Here is a 23,819-nt window from a genome sequence, read left to right as displayed (position 1 = left end):
TTTCTGTGTAACTGGTGTAAAACACAGGTTATTTTGCTCAATTTTTATATTTGATCAAACCAACCCTGATGCAAAATGGTTAGAACTTCTTTATTTTCCTCAGTCCATAGATAGTGTCAAGCAGTCACTTGCAACAGGAACCTCATCTGTTGCAAACGCTTTGAGCCTTCCTTATTTCTCAGAGAGGAAGTGTGTGGCCTGTTTGGCAAATGCTGCTCTACATGACAGCGTGAACTTCACAACACACTCATTCGCCCGGCTGCTCCTCGGCCCGATCAGCCAAACCTTGCTGGCAGCATGCGGGCTGCATTATGACTACCGCTCTTCTGGAGAAATACTGCACCTGGAATACCATGCCTAGCATTTGAAGGTAATCATTGCTCTTATACATTTTAGATTATCTGCATACTGAAACAAATATTCTTATTTCTATACATGGGAGTTTTATTCCATTAACAACTACCAAATTCAGGCTGCGTATTTAAAGTAGGGAGGTAGAAAGGCAGGAATAGAAAAGCTTGCCTAGGTCCTTCTTGTAAGGTCTAATGCCAAACGAAAGGGACAAGAAGTCAAGTGTTTCTACTTAAGGGAGATGCACAGGACCTTGTGCTGAAGCAAACCTGCAGTTCCCCATAACCCAAGACACGAGAAATGCCACAGACAGCGTGGTGGACTTTTTACTCAGAGTGTTAGAAGTTTGCATAATGTGGTATTTCTGTGCTGTTTCGTAGTACTTAGATTCTGCATGCCTCTGAATTCGCCTGATTACAAGATTGCTTTGTCCTTTCTGGGTGCAAGGATACCAGTGCCTAAAAGCTGAAAGCGTGTACGTTGTGATTAATATGGAATTCAAAGTAAATTCATGGGGAAAAAAAATACAGTTTGTGAAAACTAAGCTGCCTTTTTTCCCCAAATAAATAAATAACAGGCTGCTGAAGCTTTTAATTTCCAGGCTAAAAGGGACAGCTGCATTACCTGTGAACCTTACTGAGAATTAAATTTGAAGACTTTGAAAGTACACATGTTAATATCAGGCAACAAAAATGAGATATTGTATGACATATGATGCATTAGAGATTTCCTAATTTCACTATCTAGTATTCTTTGCAGAATAGGTTTATTCAGGTTCTTATTTTGCCCTTTTATTTTTACTTATATTTTATTTATATTTACTAGTTCTCAATCATTTTGAAGATAACTTTGAAAAAGTTCTTACAAAGCAATGGAATTTCCCTACGTATTATGCCATTTAAATGCTCCAGAAGTGCATTTTCTGAAAGAACAGATTCTGCGAGAGGAAACTATTGCTACATGTTCTGTATGTAGGAACGGAAGGTGTAAAATTGTACCACAGGGTTTCAGGACCCACAATTTAGGTCAGTGAGATTCCAGTCTTGAGAGGTGATGGGTTCACACCTGCCAAAAGCTCTACCACTGATACACAGCACATGAGGCAGGACCGGGGCTTTAGACATTTTCTTGCCTTTCTTTTGGAAGCAAAAATCATTAAAAACAAAGATCACCAAAACCCACTAGTTCTCCATTTACGGCTAGAGCGACCCGCTTTCAAACAGCACACGCACAAATGGAAAGGGGAGGGGAAAAAGGCTTAGAGCTGGGAAGACTCAAAACGTAATCTTAATGGTTAAATTCAAATTTTCACGCCAGCCTGAGGAGGTGGCCTCTGAGCGGGAAAGGCCACGCTCACACCTGCAGGTAGGGCTGTGCTTGGCTGCAGCCCTTCAACGCAGTGACTCCTCTGACGCGAAACAGCAGCTGCACCCCTTCGCGCACGATTTTGGGTCCCTAAGACAAGGTAAGCTTAGAGCCGATCATCACAAGTAATCCGTTTGGTTTGGCTCTGGCACAACCATCTGCTTGCACAGCAGAGGGRTGCAACCCCTACTCGCCTCCCAAACTCCTGGCACCAAGTTTAAGCAAGATGCAATGCTTGGAATACATTCTCCACTTCTAAAAGAACATCATCTATAAAGCTGTTGTTGTTTTGCTAAATACTTAAATGACCAAAAAAAAAAAAAAAAAAAAAAACTGCTCAGCCACAAGATGCTCTACAGTTTCCTGTAAATCTATTTTTGCAGGTTATCTCAAAATTCAAGAAAATCACCATACAGATTGTCATATAATGATGCAATGAATTTGTGTCGTGCTGCCAATACCCTTACAAGCACCAACTACTTAAACTGCAAATTGTAGCAAGAACTTAAGAGGAATGTGCATTATATTCTAATATTGCTAGAATCGTAACAGTAATCCATATACTGTTACCCTAAAGCAGTGATATATTATTGCCAAGGAGGAATTGGAAGGAGTCTTCTGTGTCCCCTCAAACAAAACTTCCTATTTCTGCCGTTTCCGTCCCATTTTCGGCATCTGGGAGAAGAGCTGTACCTCACAGCATTCACTCCGCTATCTTTGACTGGACTGTAGGCACCATTACTGTGCCCAAACGCGTAACGACAAACGTCTTTGGTGAGGAAACTAGGTCTGACGTCTGCCATTTTCCTTTTGATCATTTTGGATAGGTGAATCAACAGCAGCAGTCAAAGCTTTCCATTCCCTTATTTCTTACTGAAAACTTCTGCCCCGAGACCAGGCAACTTCTGGAGGTCTTTGCCACCTTCGAGATTTTACGCCATCAATTGTAATACRTGGCATTAAACTTAGCATGGAAAATGTTATGAGGCACAAAACTGTCACACGAGTGACATCAAAGCCCAAAATGGCATTGATCTTCACTATTACTGTAAGTCATTTATAGCATTTTTGTTTTCCGTAAATCAGATTCTTCCGCCTTTAAAATAATAGCACTGGGCCGCACAGTGCTCACTCCTTTTSACTTCAGAGGTCTTACTAGGAGAAAAAGATCATATAAAGCAGCAATTTCTATGGCAGGAATTTGCCAGACTAATTTTGCATGTGCTCTGCAAAAACACGCATTTAGGTAGGYACGTGCCTGTTTTCCAGCACTTAATCCTTCTGAACTCTACAGCAAGCCATTTAATTCCAAAGTGTGTATAAGCAAACATTCAAAAACACTTCGTGTATTTTTAAAGCAACGCTGAGGGTTTAGACACCTGAATACCATCTAGAGGAACGAAGGTACCTTGCTCAAACGTGCCGTTCTTTTAAAAGTTTGCGGGCGCAACGCGGATTTTTCAGAAGTTTTTCCACCATGTATAAACCCTACGTCTCAYTTTCCAAAGTGACTGGGAGGCACTCAAAAACTGGATCCACTGTATCTCAAGAGTAGGAGAAAAACCCTTAGCAATGTTCTGCCACATTTTCTGATCACCAGTAAGATGGCCCAATCTCCCAGGCAGAGTTGCCTGAGTTTTGGGTGTTTCATTGWTGTTGTTTTGCGTGTGTGGCGCTGACCTTTTAGGCTCTGTAGAGAGATCTCTATTGCCGTGTCCAAGAAATTTTGCTGGCTAATTTAAATATTAGCCATGACTATCTATAACAGCAGTAGCCAAAGTATTTGCTGCAATATTCCTGTACTTCTTATTCTTGGTGGGATACAACTGGGGAAAATATTGCAGAAGTGAAAAATAGAAACTTAAGTGCATTTAAAAGGAGAATGATTTGATATTTTCTAACAGGAGAGACCCTTTCATTTATAAATGAATATCTAAACAGCTTATTTAAATTTAAGGTTAATTTTTATAATGCTTCTAAACTTTTTATATTAGACAAAGACAGAATTTTGTGAAAGCTGAGTTCTGTCTCTTGTCAGAAGTAACTGCACCCTACATATGTGTCACAAGCTAGTTCCTGAATATAAATAGTGAAAAAAGATAATGTGCCAGTAGAATAGAGACTTTTAGATAAGAGCCTTTATGACCAGAACTAGGGAGCACGAAARTTAGATGAAGTGGAGTAAAACTGAAGTTTGCATTACCATTTGTAAGAAAATGCAAGAAAATTAGTGCTAAGAGATGAATTCTCTTTCTCTTGAACTATATTTTATTCTGTAGGACATCTCACCAAGCTTGCTGTAAGACGTAGAAAGTTTACAGTATTTTGCATGAGTTCAGTTTTGACAATCTTATTCCAAAGAACAATTCTGTAACAGAGTCTCAATGACTGCAGCCAAACTGCTGAAGTTAGCACACAGATTCATGYTGTCAGGGTGGCCTGTTATAAATAAAGAGGAACATCCAAATGGCAGTAATCAGCTTTGAAATACCTAAGCTGAAAAAGACTGAGAGATGTAGATTGTATCAGAGTTCACAGAGTTTTGTAAATACTCATACAATACTGCTAGAGTATCTGCTGCCATTTTCTCAGGGCAGCTACCAGGAAWACACTTTTATAAATTATCAGCTATTAGCTAATGGCATCGCATTATTTTGCTTTAATGTACAATTTTGAACAGGTACAGCTTATTCATTTCCGCCTCTGAAAATACACCACAGCATGAGCTACCTTTTACATCAGAAGGGTTTTACTCTCTGCTGCCTGTCAGGGAGAATTAGGAAGAGCAGATTAGGAAGTAAAGCCATAAGAAGGAACACTCCCTGCCAAATTATTAGTTCCATGATTGCCTAGTGCAGTGTTTCTTGCACATCAGCCAAAACTGATCCTSGAGAAATTGGACTGCTGGCTTGCTGCAGTAAAAGCACTGTGAGATCAAACACCTTTTGAGGCAAGGTGTTACCTTCCTTTAGACATTGCTCACATTCTCTGAGTTCCCAACTACATCAGAGGAAAACCACCGAACAACATTCTTAGTATTCAGCAGTAAGACAACAAAATACGCGCAAAGCTGAAAAACAGATTTGTCAGCCTAACTAATTTCTTTGTAGCCTCAGAACTCCAAATGTTGAGAAGAACTTTTTGTGTATAAAATGACTGTTCAGGCACGGCTTTGCTGTGACTTCCTATTGTGCTGGGGCACTGGTAATGGAAACTTTTACTACATAATGTTCTTCTGAGTAACTTCCCTAGCTGTGGTTTTCTGCTATTCCCCTGATAAAAGCACCAAAGTGGTGAGAGTTTAGCAAATATGTAAAACTCACATGAATTTGAAACAAGAGCTTTCAAAAGCAAAACTACATAAAATTGAAGACACCAAAACTGGGTCATTTTTTACATTTTGCAACAGCAGGTGTTATTCTAAAGTTTACTTTCAATGTCGTCTTTGATTTAGTTCTGAAGAGCTTTGACGGAATTAGAAAGAGCAATGGGAAATACTATGAAAACGTCAAGAGCCTCAGGAGAAACAAGTGTGTCGAGTCAAATGGGTAAGCATGCATTTAATTTCTTCTAAGAGAAAAAGATGTTCAAAATATATGGTATATTAATGTATGAATCTTCCTTCATCCATCTGATGTAAAAAAAGCGAGCATGTGACTTTGCTGTGGGAGAAGGAGGACAATGTTTATTTTTAGGCATGTTCTAGCTCTTTTTCCAAGAAGTATTTTAATTAAAAAAYAAATGTTAAGACCATTACTTGCTAGTACCCCTTGTAAGACATTTCCTTCCACTTCAGAAAGCACTGACCTACTTCAGAAACAGAAATACTGTATTTYGATGTATTTCCACTTAATATTTTATACAAACTTGTTCTTGCATTTTGATTTTGCTCAGTTTTAAGGTTAATGACCTTAATGACGTTTTGATTACACTGATCCTGATGTCCACTGTCAGACACTTGCATTTATACCAGTATGCAGCCAACTTTCCGTGTTACTAGAGTTATCAATAAAGGTTATAGAAGACATCACACTTCACAAACTCAAGCTAACAAAAGAGGATCTAACAYGTCTGTCCTATGCACCCACACATGTGAAAATCAGCTTGCAAGACCCCCGTGGTCTGGTAGAGATCATGAGTCTGAGTGGAAAGGGAAAAAATTCATTGACCTGCTACGCTGAACTGCAAGTGAGTAGGTGGAGAGTAAGCACAGCCGTAGTTCAGTGACAGTCCTCTGATACAAGAGCAACACTAAATGATTCCCCAAAAGTATAGAACAGAAATCTGGGGGAGAGAGCTGGGGAGAAGGGGTGAGATTTTAATCAAAATCTTGGATTTTTCCATGAAAGATAGTCCAGTTATGCTGCTGTCTTTCAAGAGGATAGGAAAACAGTTTAGTTTTGCTCGTGCTGGAAGGAAATCCAGCCCCACTTCTAGCATCACCAAGGACAGTCCCAGACTRGGGCACAGACTGAATATTGTTAATGGCTGCTCGGAGGCATAACACGAACCACCCATTTATTTATTTGCAAGAAGCGTGCCCATGTTGATTTTCCCAGAAACGCTATCACAAATATCATAGTCATCAAAACAGAAGTATGCTTCTGCTCAAAGTGGGACCTTACGATGAGCKGGGGCGCAGGGGAAAGCTGCTTGGCCTCCAGATGCCACTCCAGAAGGGAACAAAGCTCCCAYAGGAAAACCAGCAGCTCTGCCTGGGCCACAGGGATGTCCCAGACACTCCTGMACAGCTAAAATTGTACTGGACACCTATATTCAAACACCTGAGGGCAAATTTAAATGTTTACTTAACGCTTTCGTGTTTAACTCTTAGTCCATCGGCATCTTTCGTCACAGTTTAATYGTTGCTTAATTAAATTCAGGAATACAATCATCGATACGGTCATCCAAATCTAGTGAAAATAGCTATTTGAAAAGGAACATGGTACTAAAAGTATGTAACAGGGTTAAGCCAATGAGTTTGTAACTATTTGCCTTCCTGAGCAGATCAAACTCATGTTGTCACATTGCCAAACATCAAAAGCCCAGGAACATCCACCTTTGCTCTAAGTCAGCTACAGGACCCAATCCACAGACTTACAGTGTTCCCGACAGTTATCGGTAAAAGCAGGTTTTATCCTGGCTCATTTCAATGTGACAGAGAAGCAGTGACAGAATTACGTGAAAAGCTGCAACAGAAAGGCAAAGAAAGAAGATACAAAAGGAAAGAGGAAAGCAGATTAACAGCACTCTGCCTGCTAGATCTGCGGTACGAACGCGTTTAATTGTCCGATCCTGATAAGCCTTTCGTGCTGCCCAAGAGCTGCACTGAATACACAGCCTGGTGCTTCCTCTTACCTCTAGCGCACTAAGCGTGGTCCTGATAAAGGGAACAGTGCACTAGCTTCATTTCCCCAGGAGGCACTTGGGGTCCAAATATGACAGTGCTGCAACTGCGAGCACCCAGCATGGGCATCCCTGACCTAATTTAGGTACAGACAACGGGGTAGCTACAGAAGCGAGGGGTTATCAGGAGTCGTAAGCCCTCCCACTCCTCTTTCCTCCCTTGGGACCTCGAGTCAGGGTTAGTCCTTCCCGAGCTGCACGCGGCTGCACCTGCATAACTCTCAGTCCCTGAAATGGGTACTTCAGATCTAATTTGGGTGCATCAGCCCTACGCTGCAGCCACACCTTAGGGCTGCGGCACAGCGGCCCTCCCAGACACGCACAGCCGCCCTCCGTTTCCTCCCCGGGACACGCCACGCAAGAAACGAAAAGTACTTTGGCTAGAAAACAGTGCAGGGAGCTGAGCTGCGGGCAGGCTGCTCGCTCCCAGCCCAGCCAGGATCCACGGCGGTGCCCGGCTTGTTCCTTGAGAGCAACGCGCAGCCCGGGCTGGATTTGGGTGCTCAGCCCACGGTCTCCCCCCACCTCTACCAGGGCTTCACAGGCCATRTCTGGCCTCTAAATGAGTCATTTGATGCATGCAACGTTCAACCTCACRCCTTGCAAGGCATCCAGGGATGTGGGTACCTGAAACTAGCCTGTATTTCATGTTCAGCTTTCACTCCTAAAAAAAAATCTGATTCAGTGGAAATAACTGTACTTAGATTTTTCCACACTTACTTTTGAGCTGTTCCATTTTAGAGGTAACCTACACACTCAAACTGCAGAGGAGAGGTTGCATCAATAGTATTTCAGTCTCTTTTTTGTCTTTTTTTTCCTTCTCTTTCTTTTTTAAAAACTACCTAAACGTGCAAGGTGCTCATCAGATCAAACCTATCAGATCACTCTGAGATTTAGATGTGGAGAAAGAGGGCAATTTATTTAGTCCCTGTTTTGAAGCTTCAGCACCTGAAAGGAGATAGTCTGAGTTTTTCACGAAGTTTTAGAGTGTGGCCAGGCTTTTTATGTGAGCAAAACATCAGTAAAGCTTCATTTAAATGCCAATTAAAATGAAGTCTTGCTGTTTGTGAAGTGGGAAGTTTGAAAGGTTTTGGGTAGTACAAAAGCCCTTTATTTTCTCTCTAAGTACACACATTTTCAGAGGTAACACTTGCATGGATGTGGCAGCCAACATTACAATTAATTCTCTCCCTTTCAGAACTATAAATTAATGTGCAAAATTGAAACAAAAACAAAAATAAAGATGAAAGTGTAAGCAAAGTAACTATGGATCCTCCCAAGCAGAGAAAAAGTCACGTASCCTTCAGTGCATAACGAAATGCAAACCACAGTGTAAAGCAAGGAAGGAGGGCAGAAAAGCATTTGTTTTCCACTCTCTCAGCATGGAAACAGAACAATTTTTATATAACAGTCTAAGTTTTTTTTTTTTTTTTTTTAAGCATTGCTAAAGCCATTTTCACTAAGCTAAATCTATGTGAGGAAATGGTGTTCCACATAGAACAATTTGCAATGAGAACTTAGGGAATGGCACTTCATCTTTTCTCAGCAGGTCCTTCATAATGCACTTTCTGCCATTTATTTCTTGTAGTCCCAGGAAAAGATTTTACTTTGTTGAAAACCATTCAGCACCATTACTTAGGCCTCATAACCCCTTGGTACTAGGCCGTTTCACAGACAGAGATGTTTCTTAATTTTTAGTRCATAACAGGAAAGCAATCAAAGCCACATTCTACACAGAATTTCTTCAATCTAGTTGAACTAATTATATAATAGGTTACAGTAGACTAATCATGGCAGTTGACTGAACAATACATAGGTACTGGACAGGTCCTGCTTAACTGAGTGATACTAAACAACTGCGAAAATCCTGAAAATGCTAATATTAAACCCACACCGACAACCTAACCCATGTCAGCTCCAGCCTCTACACATCTATGCATCCATAAGGATGGTTGCTGGCTGTGTTGCAGGGCTAGATCTGTGAGCAAGGGCTAGCAAACTAAATATACGTACAGCCATTTTGAATATAATCATGTAAAGTCACCCACTGCACTGTTTATTTCCAATCTCTATATCATAAGAACAAACCACTACCCAAAATTAACATGAGAGATTAGCTTTTCAATTCTTTCAAACCATGGAAGTGAGATATTTTCCTTATTGCTTACATTATCGTTAGGACTGCTGTAAGTCCTAATGATAATGTACATTATCCTCCTGTCATGCAGACAATATTTCTGTTCTGCATGCTTGCATGTTTCCTTCAGCCTTCCATCATTATCAATAAATCAACGTKTGTTATCTGCAAGGCCGTAAGACACCGAGGCTGAAAACATAGGCCCAATATCAGCCTTCATTCTGGATGGTGTTCCTAGATTTCATGAAAAAAAAATAATTAAAAAAAAGAGAATCTGAAGAGGAATCTATATTAAACAAACAAACCTACTAAGGTACAGATGCGTGCCTGTCTACCCCGGTAATGTCTTTCTCTACTCCCCTGAAGTCATTTCTATTTTTGCACATGTTGAGGTGCACTGAGTGGACAAACACTGCTGACAACCACTGCAAAAGCACCGGTACGGGGTATGACATGACGGGGTAGCAAACGGCATGGTGTTCCTGCTCCTGCTGTACATGGAAAGCACTGTCCTCTCTTGTGCTGGTAGATGGTGGTACCGCAKGTAGCGGATTGGGATCCACATCCGGCAAGGAACTTAGGCAGYGTTTAACATGATCCCTCTTGCCAGAAGTTCTGCTAAAGAGCTCAAAACAGCCAGCACTGTGTGTTGTGAACCTCCCATCTCTGAGCAGTTTCTGCAGTTTTCCAGCAAATGAGAAACTCCTGAGTGCTTCATAGTTCCTGTCTCGTCCAAAGTGGTACACTTTGGACAGGATGTGGTCTATGAAGTGTTCAAGCACCCTCCACCTCTCAAGAAGGCATCCAAGTGAGTTAACACATGTCCTATGCAGGGTTGCAAGCTCCAAACATGGGACTTTACCCTCAGGTCCCTGCTGAGGGCTGCAGATAGCTCCACACCACGTGGAGTGAAGCTCCACTCTTCAATTCACCGCAAGTTACACTTTTCTGTATCAGGGCATACCCAAAACCTTGAGAGGTCTGCAATTAAAGAGATAACCAGGGTGGACATTCAGCAGCATGTACTCAGTGCATTAATCTGTTATGTCCATGATCAGGATRCAGGGCCTCATCACAAAACCAGACAGAGCAAATTTTGGACGTGTAYTCACACCTCAGAGGAGTACATTTGGAGTATTGGCTATTTGTCAGTCATATACATTTTCTCCAGGAATTACGATACACCTTTTAATAAATATATTGAAATATGATTCCCACCAAAAGCATGGCCCCACCAGTGATATTTATCTGAGGAATTCTTGATCAGCAAGAATATTTGGCAGCTGAATTCTCACTAAAGCTTTAATTTCTATTCAATGCTCAGCCGATCTAAAAGGCCCCACCTCTCCAAACTGCAGTGGTGTATAAATTCATTTTACCTTTCTTCTGGAAATGAAGCTAAGGTGCATCATGTGCCATCTCCAGGACAGTTTCCATATAAGTGTGGAGAGCAAAAGTCACTGGCTGTTCATTAAGCTTATTTACAAAGCTGATGGGAAATGGACAATAACAAGCAATAATGACCTCTCTCTCCTTGCSCTTAACCTAAACTACTTTAATATCTTTGAATCATTCCATCATTTAAAATCATTGACATTTTTCAACATACATCTTCCTTTTCTTAAATGCAAAGCATCAGTACTGTAGCTGAAGACACTTAGGCAGCGGTATTAATCAGACTGGGTTACTTCCTAATACTAGGTATATGAACCCATTTTGCCAGTTTTAGACTGTGTTCTTTAAATACGGTAATTATTAGAAAAGAAATGTATAATTATATACTTCCAATTAATCAAAAGCCTTTTTTAAAAAATTTTTAGTATCTTTACCCTCTTCTTACAAAGATAAAGGCTTGTGAAGTTTACAGACTGGCACTTTTTTCACATATGACCTACTATATAAAATGCAACCAATAAAACAAAAATATACTTGAAAACATTACCATTTTTAAGTGTCTTTTATTTCTTCTTTAACAGGTCAGGAGAGTGATTTCCTTGCTGTCCTCTATGATTATCCCTCAGCAGAYATAAGCCAACCTATATTTCATGTAGGAGAAAAACTACGTGTGCTATCAGAGTAAGTTGATTCAATTTTTAAATTATGTTTTGTTATAACTCATGTGAGACTACACTTTATGCATCTGGCCCCAGGTGAATGCTGTGAATTTTATTTCTCTTGAACAAARTGCTTCATTTCAGTCTCCAAACTCTCCATGGCAGCTGAAGGCACACAACAGTCCCTATGCTTGAGCCAAGAGATGGTCTAGGTATAAAAATCAATGAAAGGCTCCTAAAAGCCTTGCTACACCCTGTGGATGAAGTCTRTAAGAGCATGCATGAGAATGCTTCAGTTTTGTACAGGATTTTGAGTATTTAAGCAAAATGAACTGAGTTCAGAGTCTGCAAAGAAAGATATTTAGCCATGTTATAAATATCCCATGAGCTTAAGGATCTGAGATTACAGATTCTTCTTTGATCCTGGAATTCCCCTGAGACACGATTTTAGAAGGTGGATTCAGATTCTTCTCAAAATTAGGAAACAAACAAGAATTCTGCTTTGAAAAATGACTTTGAGAAAGTATCCCTCAATTTTAGCAAAAAAACATAGACCAAGGGCAAGTCTGAGTCAAGTAGAAAAGGAAAATGATTCTGAGTTTCCCTGCATCAGCTGTGTGCGTGTGTGTGTGCGCGCATGGCATGGGCATATCTCCTTCTCTCTCATCGTTTCTCCCAAACAACTCCCTTGTTATCAGCTCTTTAAGACATCTCCCTAATTAAAAAGAAAAAAAAATAGGATTGCCTCTTCCCTTTTTTATTATTAAATGAGTCTGCATTTTTTGGGGGGGGGGGAGGGGGGGCAGACAGGGAGAGTGGAAGGAGCAAGAATGAACACTTTCTCAAAGATTTCCCAATCAGTTCCACCAAAAACTTTTATGAGCTCCAGAAGGAAGTAATCTTAAGAATATCAGTTCAGCCTGACCATAAGCATAATGTAAATACTGCCACACATAGGAACAAGCACTCTCCTTGAAAAAAATTAAGACAGCAWCTCTGGTCTATGCACAACTTGTAGCAATACAGTCAACCTCATGGGTAGTGTTTGCACAGCTTAAACAGAAATGAGATATTTCATTTTTGCAGTTTTGGTAGATCAGACGGACTCAAGGGGAGGCCAGACACATAGCAGAGAAAAACACTTGAGGGTTTCTAAATTCACAGGAAAGTTATCTAACCAGGGAGTCTCAGAGCTTCAAATGGCTGGAGGACAAGAGTACTCAAGAGAAGCCCCACAGACTCCTGATGAATTCTCAGGCTCTTCCCAAGGCCATTATGACCTGGTATGACCATTGCCAGCAACAAGGTGCCGGCCTATATGGACCAGGACTTGCACTCATGTTCTGCTGACAGTGTGTCCTCACTGCCTCCCTCAACCTACAGCTCACAAGACTCTGACAGTACTACTAGCTGAACTTTTTGCTGATGGAGCACTTCCCTTAATCAGGGGAATTCTTCATTGGTAACATCCAGACATTTAAACCATGGTACAGTTTGTGCAATGCAWAGACATTGTACAATAACTGCATTAGCATGGGAACTCCAGCTCAAAACCCATATCCCAACCTTCACCAGCTAAAGGCCCTCATAAAACCATGTAAGTACGTATGTCTGGGATGTATCAGTGGGACCATATCAGTGGGAATTAAATTCATTGTACATTATATGCATACTATATAGTATGATCTACTGCACATACAACTTATTCTGAAAGAACTAGGTTTTTGCAACAGCAGTTTTTATCATGTTTATCTGTTGTACAGCATCAAGCGCTTCTCCYGACAGTAAAGGAGGGCCAAAGTAAGCCTTAATGGAACTTTCCTCTTCCTGCTTTCAATCAGCTTATGCAAAGAAAAGACACTCCAGTGTGTTATGCATAGGCATGGTTTGTCCTAAATGAAGGGCCTGTACTACTACTGCCTGCTGGAATATGCACTGAAGTTAACAGCAACTTTTTTGCATAAAGACTCCTACTGCACGCGAGCTCTAGGTATAATATTTCTCAAGTCACTGAAGGGAACAAATCGTAGAGGACRAAAAGAACAGCACAGCAGTTATGATTGGAGTATATGTGACTGGGAAGTACCCTGAAGAGCCCAATATTAGCAGGCAGCATGTCCTCATCTTATAACTGTAGATTTTTAGCCTTCTACCAAATTTGTAGTGAATTGCAGTTTTCAAGGAATACTGCTCACACCATACATTTTCTTGCAAGCTTAAGGTACTGGTGACAATCACATCCATAAATCATGCCAGCAACATAACATGTGCAGTCTATACAGAATATACCACTATTCCCAGGTATATTTTGACTGCTGCAAGTTTGCAGAATTGTATAAGTGGTTTTGCTCCGGTTTCTTAACCTCTACACTTGTCAGGCACTGCTCATGACTAGAGGAACAACTGGATCTAATTGGAACTAGTAGGGGGTTACACGAGATGACCTCCAAGCCTACGTGTTTCTGTGGCTCTTAGCCTYGAATGGATGTGCTGGTTTTAATTTTTTACTCAGTACAGGAGTTTTTCAGGTTTAGAAATATTACAGTTTGAAGGGAGGGGGCAAGCTAAGTTTTTCAGGTATTTTTTGTTCTTAGAATTCCTGCTTCTGTCCAGGACAGATGTGGGGAAAAAGAAAGCACTTAAACTTCTTATAGATTATTTCATGTGTACTGGAAACCCACACATAAATCTCRTTGTGCCCTTAATTTTCCAGAACCAAACTGCTAAGAGCATTTTTCCCTCAGCACACCCCTTCTGAACCATGGCCCCAGCTGGTATAACACTCACAGTATAAMTTAACTGTTTTCAACTTAGCTGTTTTGATATACTCTGAGAATCTGGTCTGCAGTCTGGGGATTATCTGGGAGCATTTATATGAATGCTTTTTCTGTGGAGATTCAAACACAAGACACTATTATTTGCATTCATACTCTTAAAGGAAGAGGTGGAGAAAACCCATCAGTCATCATAGTTCAACACTGCCCTAATGCCTTCCATTAATCATTTAATGGTTTGTGGCATCCCTGTGAAAATTCTTATTCCTGTGGTCTTCCAAGACACTCAGAAGCTAAATCCAATACTCAATATCACAGGTCTTAGGTTCCGACTACTAAGGAAAAAAAGAAAAAGCGTCTAGTCACCTTATTTCAACTCATGAGGCCTTTTCTTTTTTCGAGTCTTTTTTCTTTATTGGAGTCTGTGCAGCAACTCATTGAAGACAAGGGAAAGAGCACATTAGTTCCATTAGATTGAAAGTATATTACCAGGCAGATAGTGTTCATTTTCTGAGCATCTCTTCCTTGACATTAGAGGAGTCACTACGGTGCTGTCTAGGTGCTGCACGCTGAAATGTACACTAGCTATCTTGGGTACTAGTAGTAGTCTGGCTGTGGGAAGACAGAGCACAGCACGGTTTAACCACTGGAGTATTTATCTTTCCTCTTATAACTACAGAAAGATATTTTACTACTTACACCATTTAAACGGAACAAATATAGCTTATTTCTGCATCCAAATATAATCCTAATGAGAAAAGAAACTTTGCTAAATGAAACAAACTTGGGTTCATCTCCAAATACACAGATTCAAGACACACTCAGAAGGTTATAGGCTAACTTGTATGTCTTAACTCTAAAATGAGGGCAAACTCTGAAGCCACATATTATAATATCCATTTTCTTGCTTTCACACAGTGAAGGAGGCTGGTGGAGAGTYCATTCCCTCACAACAGGGAGAGAAAATTATATTCCAGGAAAATATGTAGCAAAAGTTTACCATGGGTAAGTGCATGCTTTCCTCTGGCCTTCCAACCTGATGTACATATATTTCCCTGGTTATTTATTGTAATAATCAAAACAATGCTAATAGTAACCAGACAGAAATTATAACTGGTAATAGCGATAAGTATCCACACTTCAGTTCCCTTGAAATAGGAGAACACAAAATCCACATATATATTTAAAAGATACATGCACACACACATATATACTTGAAAGGGAAAAAAAATCTAGTTTTAAATGCCTAGAAATGTCAAAAAGAAGCTCTCTAATGTCATGTAAAATATTTAAAATACTTTCACTTCTTGGGCTGATCTCTAATTTTAAAACTCTGACAAAGAGAACCTATTTACGAAGAATAAATTAAACCTATTTTTTTWAAAAGAAGAAAAGACCAAATAGAACAAAACTAAATCATTTAAGAGTGTAAACTCTCATGCTGGAAGAGTTGAGGAAGGTTCAGAGGTTGTTGTTGCCCTAGACATCAGTCAGGAAAAACATTAAAGCACACACTTAGAACCTTTCTGGGAAAGGTTTTTAATATCTGTTTCATTTTAAGCATAGGAACTGTGAACTTCTGTGGGATTTAYGCAAGTGCTTTAATTTTAATATGCTTCTATGCCCACCAGCAACAGAGATGTTTTCCAAATGCGGGGCACAGATATGGTAAACCTACTGGGTGAAATTTTCCCAAGACTCAGCCCTGATCATTTTGCTGATGGTAGACTGGATCAAACACAYAAGAACATCTTCATTTTAAAGTGCCAGTAACTCCAACATCAGCACAGCAAGCTCAGTTACATCATTACTCACTAACTGGGCCAAAATATAGCAATTTACTAAAGTTATGAAGAGAATCAATAGGGCTAATTTTGCCTTATCCCATAACTAATCAACCTAGAAGACTACATTGCGGCCTAGAATAAGYAGAACGACTGCATTTTAAGTCTGGGTTAATAAAAGTGGTTAACATGACAAAAAGTCCATGTTTCATCTCAAAGACTATATTTGKCAGTAGCAGACTTTCAGTACGCCTGGTTTAACACACTAGATGCAGATGTTTTAGCCAACTCTGCGATGCCTCCCAAACCGACTCAATGCCACGCTCTCGAATCATCATCTTCTGGGTCTCAGGCTGGTATCTTGAGACCATATCACATCAATCCAGACAAAGCAGCTCTCTGGGAGCTAGCTCACGGATCTCTACTGCCATAGATATTCCATCCATATGTAATATGGACATGTCTTCAACAACTCAAATCAAGGCAGCTTGGAAAGTTTTGTCTCCTGTAATAAGCCCAAACTTTATCCATTCTTCTCCTCCTCTTTGCCTCAAAAAAAAAAAAAAAAAATGAAAACCCACACATGAAAAAGGAGAGCATGATTTTCTCCATAAACTGAGGAATCATGCTGGAAATAGTTGAGAGAATAACTACAGAAAGCCACAGTGTTATTTTTGCAGTCACTTTCCTGGCTAGTACTGCACTTTCAGGACCACATGCTGCTCTCYGTTTCAATGGTGTCCAAATTTCAGAATTTGTTTTTTCCTGCTTCACAGCTGGTTGTTTGAAGGATTGGGAAGAGAAAAAGCAGAGGAACTTCTACAGCTTCCCAACACCAAAGTCGGCTCCTTCATGATCAGAGAGAGTGAAACTAGGAAAGGTGAGAAAAGCATGATTTTTTTCCCTCTTGATCTCAGGCATTAACGCTTTTGCAACTCATAATTCCCCCCCATCCCATTTCATATGCATCAGTTCAAAAATATAAAGTGAATACAGTGAGATGTCAAAGTCACCCAAGTACAGCATGCTGGTCTTCATCAGTCACCTACACAACGAGCGGTGCTGGAAATGAGGTTAGTGATGGCCATGGAAAGTTCCATGGGCATCAGCACAAACAAGACCTGGTTGTTTAAACATTATTATTTTCTTCTGTCGCATGCAAAGTTTATTAGGCAGTGAGGCTTTTCAAATGGAGGAAGAGTCGTAGCTCTGCCTCCGTCCACAAAAGATTGGCTGAAGATGTATAAAATACACACAAAGCAGTGGAGGTGGCTGATAAGTGCATTTCCCATGTAAGCAGGTGGTTCTTTTATTTATTTAAAAAAAAAAAAAAAAAAAGTTTTTTTATTTTTCTTTTTATTGTTTTTCCCATCATTTTATTAAACTAGATGTGGGGTGGGCAAACTGATTTGCCAGCCCAAAACACACACACTCACATATACTCTTTGCCAATATATCAAAACCTTTGAGCCTAAGCTAAAACAATTCTCATGTAATTACGTTGCTACTGAATTATACTTGTGATACTTCACACTTCCATTCTCTTCGATTGGCCAGGCTGTCTGGCCAGAGAACATCTCCCATTGCACTCTATGATACCTTCCCTTTTCCAGAAGCACCCTAATGCATCCTAATTTCATGGAATTGCAGTTAGAAGGGAATCCTAAATCATCTACTCCAATCTCTTGTATACCATGAGCCAATGAGTTTCAAGTAATGCCTTTATTAAATTCAAAGAAATTTAGACTCAGTTCAATCCTTGATGCATGATCATTTTGGAAAAGCAAGGAAACAGGAAAATCCAGGGTGTCAGCTCCTGCCAGAATTGCATTATCAGGTATCAGCAACTGTGTTATCGGGAGCTGATTACATGAGACCCCAGCAGATGAGTCTAATCCTTCTCTTCAGAGGAACGCAAACAACTCTGTAAAGGCCTAGATCCCTTACAACCTTGCAAAAAAAAAATCAGCAAGAATAAAGGAATAGATACCAATAATAATAATAACAATAATAATAATCCCTATCCAAGGCCCTGACCTTGGACCCTTGGTTCCCTCCATTATACCTGAAGTATATAAATTAGGATGGCCATTTAGTTTGTTCAGATATTTCTGGGATCTTTTGGAACATGGCACCACATCTTAAAGATACACTGGTTTTGGCCACTGTTATCTATCTAGAATTAGAGTCTAACTTTGATGCAACATAGCTCTCCTGTTTCTGCAGGATTATATTCGTTGTCAGTGCGGCACAGGCAAGTGAAACATTACAGGATCTTCCGCCTTCCAAACAACTGGTATTACATCTCTCCACGGCAAACCTTCCAGTGCCTTGAAGACCTTGTGAATCACTACTCAGGTAAAAGCAATTGCAACTGCAGAATACATATATTTTCCATAAGCAACTGTACAACTATATATCAGATGTCTACAACACAAATTATTGACTGTATCTGAGACTATACCACAGAACAAGTAATGGAAATACCTTTCGTTTTATTTCTCTGACTTCATTTTTGACCCTGATCACAAATATTCTACCCCAACAGTACAACTGAAATCAGCCCAAGAACTCAGCTAAATAACAAGATAGGCCATGCTGATACTGCACGCTGCAGCGCGTGCCCGAACGGCCACGTTGTCAGACCTGTTCCCTAGCATTATTTTGACCCAAACCAACCAACACTTCCCTAGACAACGTTCAAGTAGATTTTGGGCAGCAGCACAGGTCAGGGACATCCCGTTCCCTCTCTCAGAGCACAGCTAACTTCAAAGATCAGGTGTACAAATAAAGTTATGCCGTATGAATACAAGTTGCGTTTCTGGGCCTCAGGGCCAGAGTCCAATTTCTGACTCCCGTTGTTTACGTATCTGCCATCTATTTACCCTAAAGGCAGACAGAGAGCAGCACGACACACAAAATCAGGCTCTGCAACCATGATTGGTCGCCTATGCGGACCACTATGTCACATAACCATATCTGCAGCAAATAATTCTCAGACATTTTGTTAGTTTATTTCTTATTATTTTAATTAGTAAGGATAGGGTTTATCAGTGGAATTTAGCTCAAGGGATTCAAAGCTGTTAGCTCAAAGCTAGATTCAGATATCATTTATACTRATAGCAGTCCAGTGGGTGACACCTGCTTTAATGACAATCTTTCAGATTTATAGAAGTATAATCTAAGATGATTTGGCAAACCCCACAAATAAGTGGTTGCAATTAGAGATCATGAAAMCAAGGAAATTTTAAAAATGAAAGAGGAAGGAGGACTGCAGTAAGCTTATTGCATAAAAGTTAAAAGAAAACAGTGGGTTCTGTGCTTTAATTAGTGACAAGTACTCTGTAACTTAAAAATTGTAAAGCCACCATATTTGCATATTTCATCAGTAAATGAAATAACCTGTTAGCCAAAGAACACTCTGAGAAACTGGGGGGAAAAAATTACTTTCGAAACATGCATGTTATGCGAGGAGATAAAAAGAAAGTTAAATCTAGTGATGGAAATAGAGGAGTGAAAATTTGGATAGGACATTTTTCTTTTTTTTTCTTTTTTTTCCTTTTCTCTACATCAAAAGAAAAGAATAATAAAGCTTTACAATTCTGAAAAGAGACTTAAGAAAATTAACAATATTTTCACTTGAATGTTGTAAAAGTAAGAGCAGATGTAGCAAGATTCCTCTCTCCTCCTGCCCCCGAATTTTACTCTGAAATAAATCAACGTCAAGTATAAAACATCAGCATTCCACAGTGACATTCTCTCGTTGTGCAGTAGAATATATGCAGTGTAAAGTGGCAGCAAAATAGCTGCACATACAGTCCACTCTGAGTGGTTGCATCTATTTTGTACTCTGTTTGCATGRTTGAGAGCATGGAAAGCAAAAGCAGAACTCACTAAGGACTCAGGAAACTTGGGTTTAAGTCCCTGCTCTATCACAAACTTCCTCCTAGACTCGAGGCAAGCCACTTAATCTCTCTCTCTCTACATCTCAGTTCCTCACTTGTACTGTGGGAGATATAACTCATGTTAAATTAAGGGGCACAGGAATGAGGAAAGGAAAAAAAAAAATGATCCTATGTCCTAGCTGTCCAAGCTGAGGACACTCTTTTTATTGACTACATCTGTGCTTATTAGAGCGTAACCCAGGAAGAAAAACAATGGATAACGATGGGTAAGGCTTAACTTTCTGTGTGGTTATTTCCCTGTTCAGAAGTTGCTGATGGTCTCTGCTGTGTCCTTACAACACCTTGTCTCACCCAGTGCACTAACAACAACGGAGTTATGAGCCAAGTTCCTCCCGTGGTGATGCGGAACAAAAACTTCAACTGGAGAAGCATACACAGGTACCACATGCAATGCACACCATCAAACCCAACTTTTTTTCCTCCCAGTTTCCTCTGCGCTTGCACTTACAACAGAGGAGAAACAGCCATTTGCTTCTCMAAGCAGTTTTAACTGCTTTAAAACCAGTTGTAAAGCCAAGTCTAAACTTCAAAGCTGTTGATACCATTTTAACTTGTAAGAGTTAGGGTGTCCAGCTCTCCAGTGACCTGAAAATCTCAGTGCTCTAATTTTGAAAGAAGTATACTTATATTATTTCTGCTATCCAGCTAAGATTGTGGGCACACAGCAGTTCAAYTGAGACTCCGGGGTCCACAGGGAAAGACTCCATCAAGGGGCAAGACTACGAGGCAGGCMGTAAGTCCTGCAGTCAGATCCACCACTAATGCTATACTAGTGTGCAATGGCTCCAGCTTGTTCAGATGATGGCCACCCACCTCCAGAGTTGCACAGGTGTAATGAATACACTGTCTCAGCATAAATCTCTCTCTCCCTTAATGCAGTCCAGTTCAAAATTTATGAGATATCATGACTGCAACTAYAGAAAATAAGACAACTTCCAGAAACTGGGTGAAACAACTAACATCAGAAATACAAGCACCTCTTGTTTCTGAAGTGTAAGCTTGCATCCATTAACTGCTTACTCTTCTTTCACAAAGCATATTCATTTCCTTACAAATGTACGAAAATTTTGCATAGTACTGAAGCTATTTTTCCTACAGGTTGAGAAGACAGAGAGAAAAAAAAAGAAAGTATATGGATGTTATTTCCTTTTTCAGATGCACAAAAAATATTTGGAAAGTACAGTTGTACTTGTGGTTTGGAAAAATCACTGAGAGATAAAAGTATATGGTGATTTATGAGCCAGGAATTTTTTATATAACAAAATTAACCGTGTCCCATTTAGTAATTGTTAATATAACAGTAATATGCTCAGGTTAAGTAATTGAAATATTAAGCAATGTTTGTTCTTTTAAAGGCTGGAGATGACCGAAGATACCGAGAGCACGCTGGCAGCACTAGATGATTCTTGTCTCAGCTATGGCCTAAGGGAAAGTATYGCTTCCTACCTCTCCTTAGCAGGGGATGACAGCTCTTCTTTTGCAAGTGCCAGAAACAAGAAAACCCAGTCTCTTATATACACAGGAAGCAAACGTAAGAGTACTTTTCACTTGCCACCTACATACTATGAAGATTGAACCTAAAATCATTCAAAAAAAAAAAAAGAAAAGAAAAGAAAAAAAAGAACTGAAGGGCTAGAAAAAACTCAGCACATCCTGTGGTCCTACCGTCCTTGACAGCTGAGACACAAGCATACCAGCTGAAGATCAAATGCTGGCTGCGCTTATGCATTTCCTCTTCTGAATGTTGACCAGAGACCTTTTTTAGGGTCATCTCAGCCAAATATAGGCTGGAAATGAACCCAGTGCACCTGAAATTAGAACCTGTTTGCAAGCAAGATGAACAGAGACTCTTAGAAAAGAGAAAATGAAGCTAGGACTCTTCAGTAAGGATGATGTCCACCACTGTACACAGGCGACCGTATCAGGAAGGACTAGCTAGAACTTAAAACCTTAAATTAAGTTTTACTCTGGTATTATCCACAGGACTGAATACCACCATCACAGCAGCTCYTCACACTGAGAAGTGGAGTTTCTTTATTCTCAATACAGAATCATTTTCTGATGCAGTACCATTGAAAATGAAAGTTCTCGATAAACCCAAGAAAATATTTAATATCTGACAACCAAGCAAGATCTCATGATATCAAGTCTATATTGCCATTTTTATCTTCTTGGAGGGAGAAGGGGAAATAAAATAAAATCACTGTTTTTTCAAGTGACTTGTAATTGTGCTGCTGGTAGCGGCCAGCTGTATTGAAGAGGTCCAAAACCTACTAACGGGCTTAACTCACCGAGAAGAGTGTTTAGCTGTGAGGCAAGAGTACTGCCATTTCCAAGGGCAGAACTCTGCTGCTCATAGTCTAGCAGTTATCCAGAGAACAGAAGGCTTTTTTTAAGGGAAATGTAAAAAGTGGTAATATCATGCCTAACYGCCAAGGTGCAATCTTTTATCTGTAGAAGATCAGATTTTAATCTCACCTCCTGAAGACACACAATATTTATGTGTAATATTTATATTAATATCAGCTTTTTTAATAACTAAACTATAGAGTAAATTAGCAACAGTGGATATTAGAGTTTTCTGCATTTCTTGTCTGAAACGAGTTATGTCAAATAGCAACAAGACGTTTCACTAAATTGCTTTAATGATTTGAAAATTGATTGCCTTAAGTTTCACAGATCAGAGCATTTTTGATATGTCTGTATCACTCACCAATCTATAAAGAAGCAGATAGCATGGTGCTTTGAACTCGATTTGCAATTGCCTTCTAAATCAAGTAGTCACTCACATCCAGGAGTGTAAAATGCTGCAGAATATGTACCTGAATGGAGATCTTTTTGATCCAGAAAAAGGTTTGCACAGATTAGAGTAATAAGTGTAGAGACATATACATTGGGTTTATATATGTATATATATATATGTACACACATATGCACAAACCCCACMCATATATATGTACATACCTATATGTATTTCCTGTAAATACCTCTTAGCACAAATCTGTGTGCTTTTTAGATCTTATAACAGATCATTTACACTAGCAATGGAATTCAGAGTTTAAATCAGTTCACAGCCTGCTTAAACATAGTTTGGAACTTTAAAGTGGGAACGTAATTTGGCGCACAAACATTGAACACAACGAAGCAAAAKGAACTCAGGTGTTTGTATAATCTAATTGTTGCTACTGATTGTTAATATGTTATTATGGTGATTACATTTTAACCAATGAAATATATATGCAGAGCATTACAGATTTCAAAATCATGACTTGTATTTATTCATTAAAATGATCCAATAGTTACTTAGCTTTATCGGAACTTTGTTTTGTCTTTAGAAAATCAAAAGCCAAGCATGCAGGAAACTATTATAAACAGTCTTGCAACGATACTACTAGAACATATCTCTGTCAGAATATCACAGCAGAACCCCAAAGCCAAAGCAACTAGACAACACTTAGGACAGTTTCTATAGAAAGGGGATATGACATGTTTTGAYGAAGACAAATTTTAAATAGATTTTTTTTGGCTAGAAATGAAATAGAATTATAAGATTAGGACCTCCTGTAATCCTCTGCAGCAGTTGTGTCTACCTAGAGCCTAAATACATGTCTGGATATATATCTAGCAGGAATGTCCACTAGYTCTCTAAAGCTGTACGTTACAATTTCTCTGCAGCTATGCGACTGAAAGTGTCAGTCTTACCACCAAAATGCACGTGCCCATTATTTTACAAGTGCCAGTAACACAATCAGAGAATCATAGAATCAGTAAGGCTGGAAGGGACCTCTGGAGATCATCTACTCCAACCTCCCYGCTCAGCAGGGKCACCTAGAGCATGKYRGACAGGGTTGCAYCCAGGCRRGCCTTGAAGATCTCCAGAGAMGGAGACTCCACAACCTCTCTGGGCAACCTGTGCCAGTGCTCCGTCACTCTCACAGGGAAGAAATTCCCCCTCACGGTCAGGTGGAACTTCCTGTGCTTCA

General features: G+C 39.8%; 2 protein-coding genes across 2 annotated transcripts in view; one reads left to right on the top strand and one right to left on the bottom strand.

Annotated features, from left to right (window-relative positions):
* The window catches only part of TG (thyroglobulin), a 169,069-nt gene that overhangs the window by 37,430 nt on the left and 107,820 nt on the right, over positions 1 to 23,819 (bottom strand). The window lies entirely within an intron of this gene.
* Positions 284 to 22,728, top strand: SLA (Src like adaptor). Its single transcript, XM_085319638.1, has 8 exons — positions 284 to 370; positions 5,171 to 5,264; positions 11,236 to 11,335; positions 15,006 to 15,092; positions 16,648 to 16,751; positions 18,098 to 18,229; positions 20,082 to 20,214; positions 21,192 to 22,728. The coding sequence occupies exons 2-8, from the start codon at positions 5,204 to 5,206 to the stop codon at positions 21,409 to 21,411; spliced, it is 837 nt and encodes a 278-aa protein (XP_085175764.1). The 5' UTR covers positions 284 to 370; positions 5,171 to 5,203; the 3' UTR covers positions 21,412 to 22,728.

The sequence above is a fragment of the Rhea americana genome, unplaced genomic scaffold, assembly GCF_003343005.1.
Source record: "Rhea americana isolate MKP2758 unplaced genomic scaffold, rheAme1 scaffold_0, whole genome shotgun sequence".
In the NCBI taxonomy this organism is placed as follows: domain Eukaryota; kingdom Metazoa; phylum Chordata; class Aves; order Rheiformes; family Rheidae; genus Rhea; species Rhea americana.
Note: the sequence above shows the minus strand (reverse complement) of the source record. Positions and strands in the feature narration are given on the sequence as shown.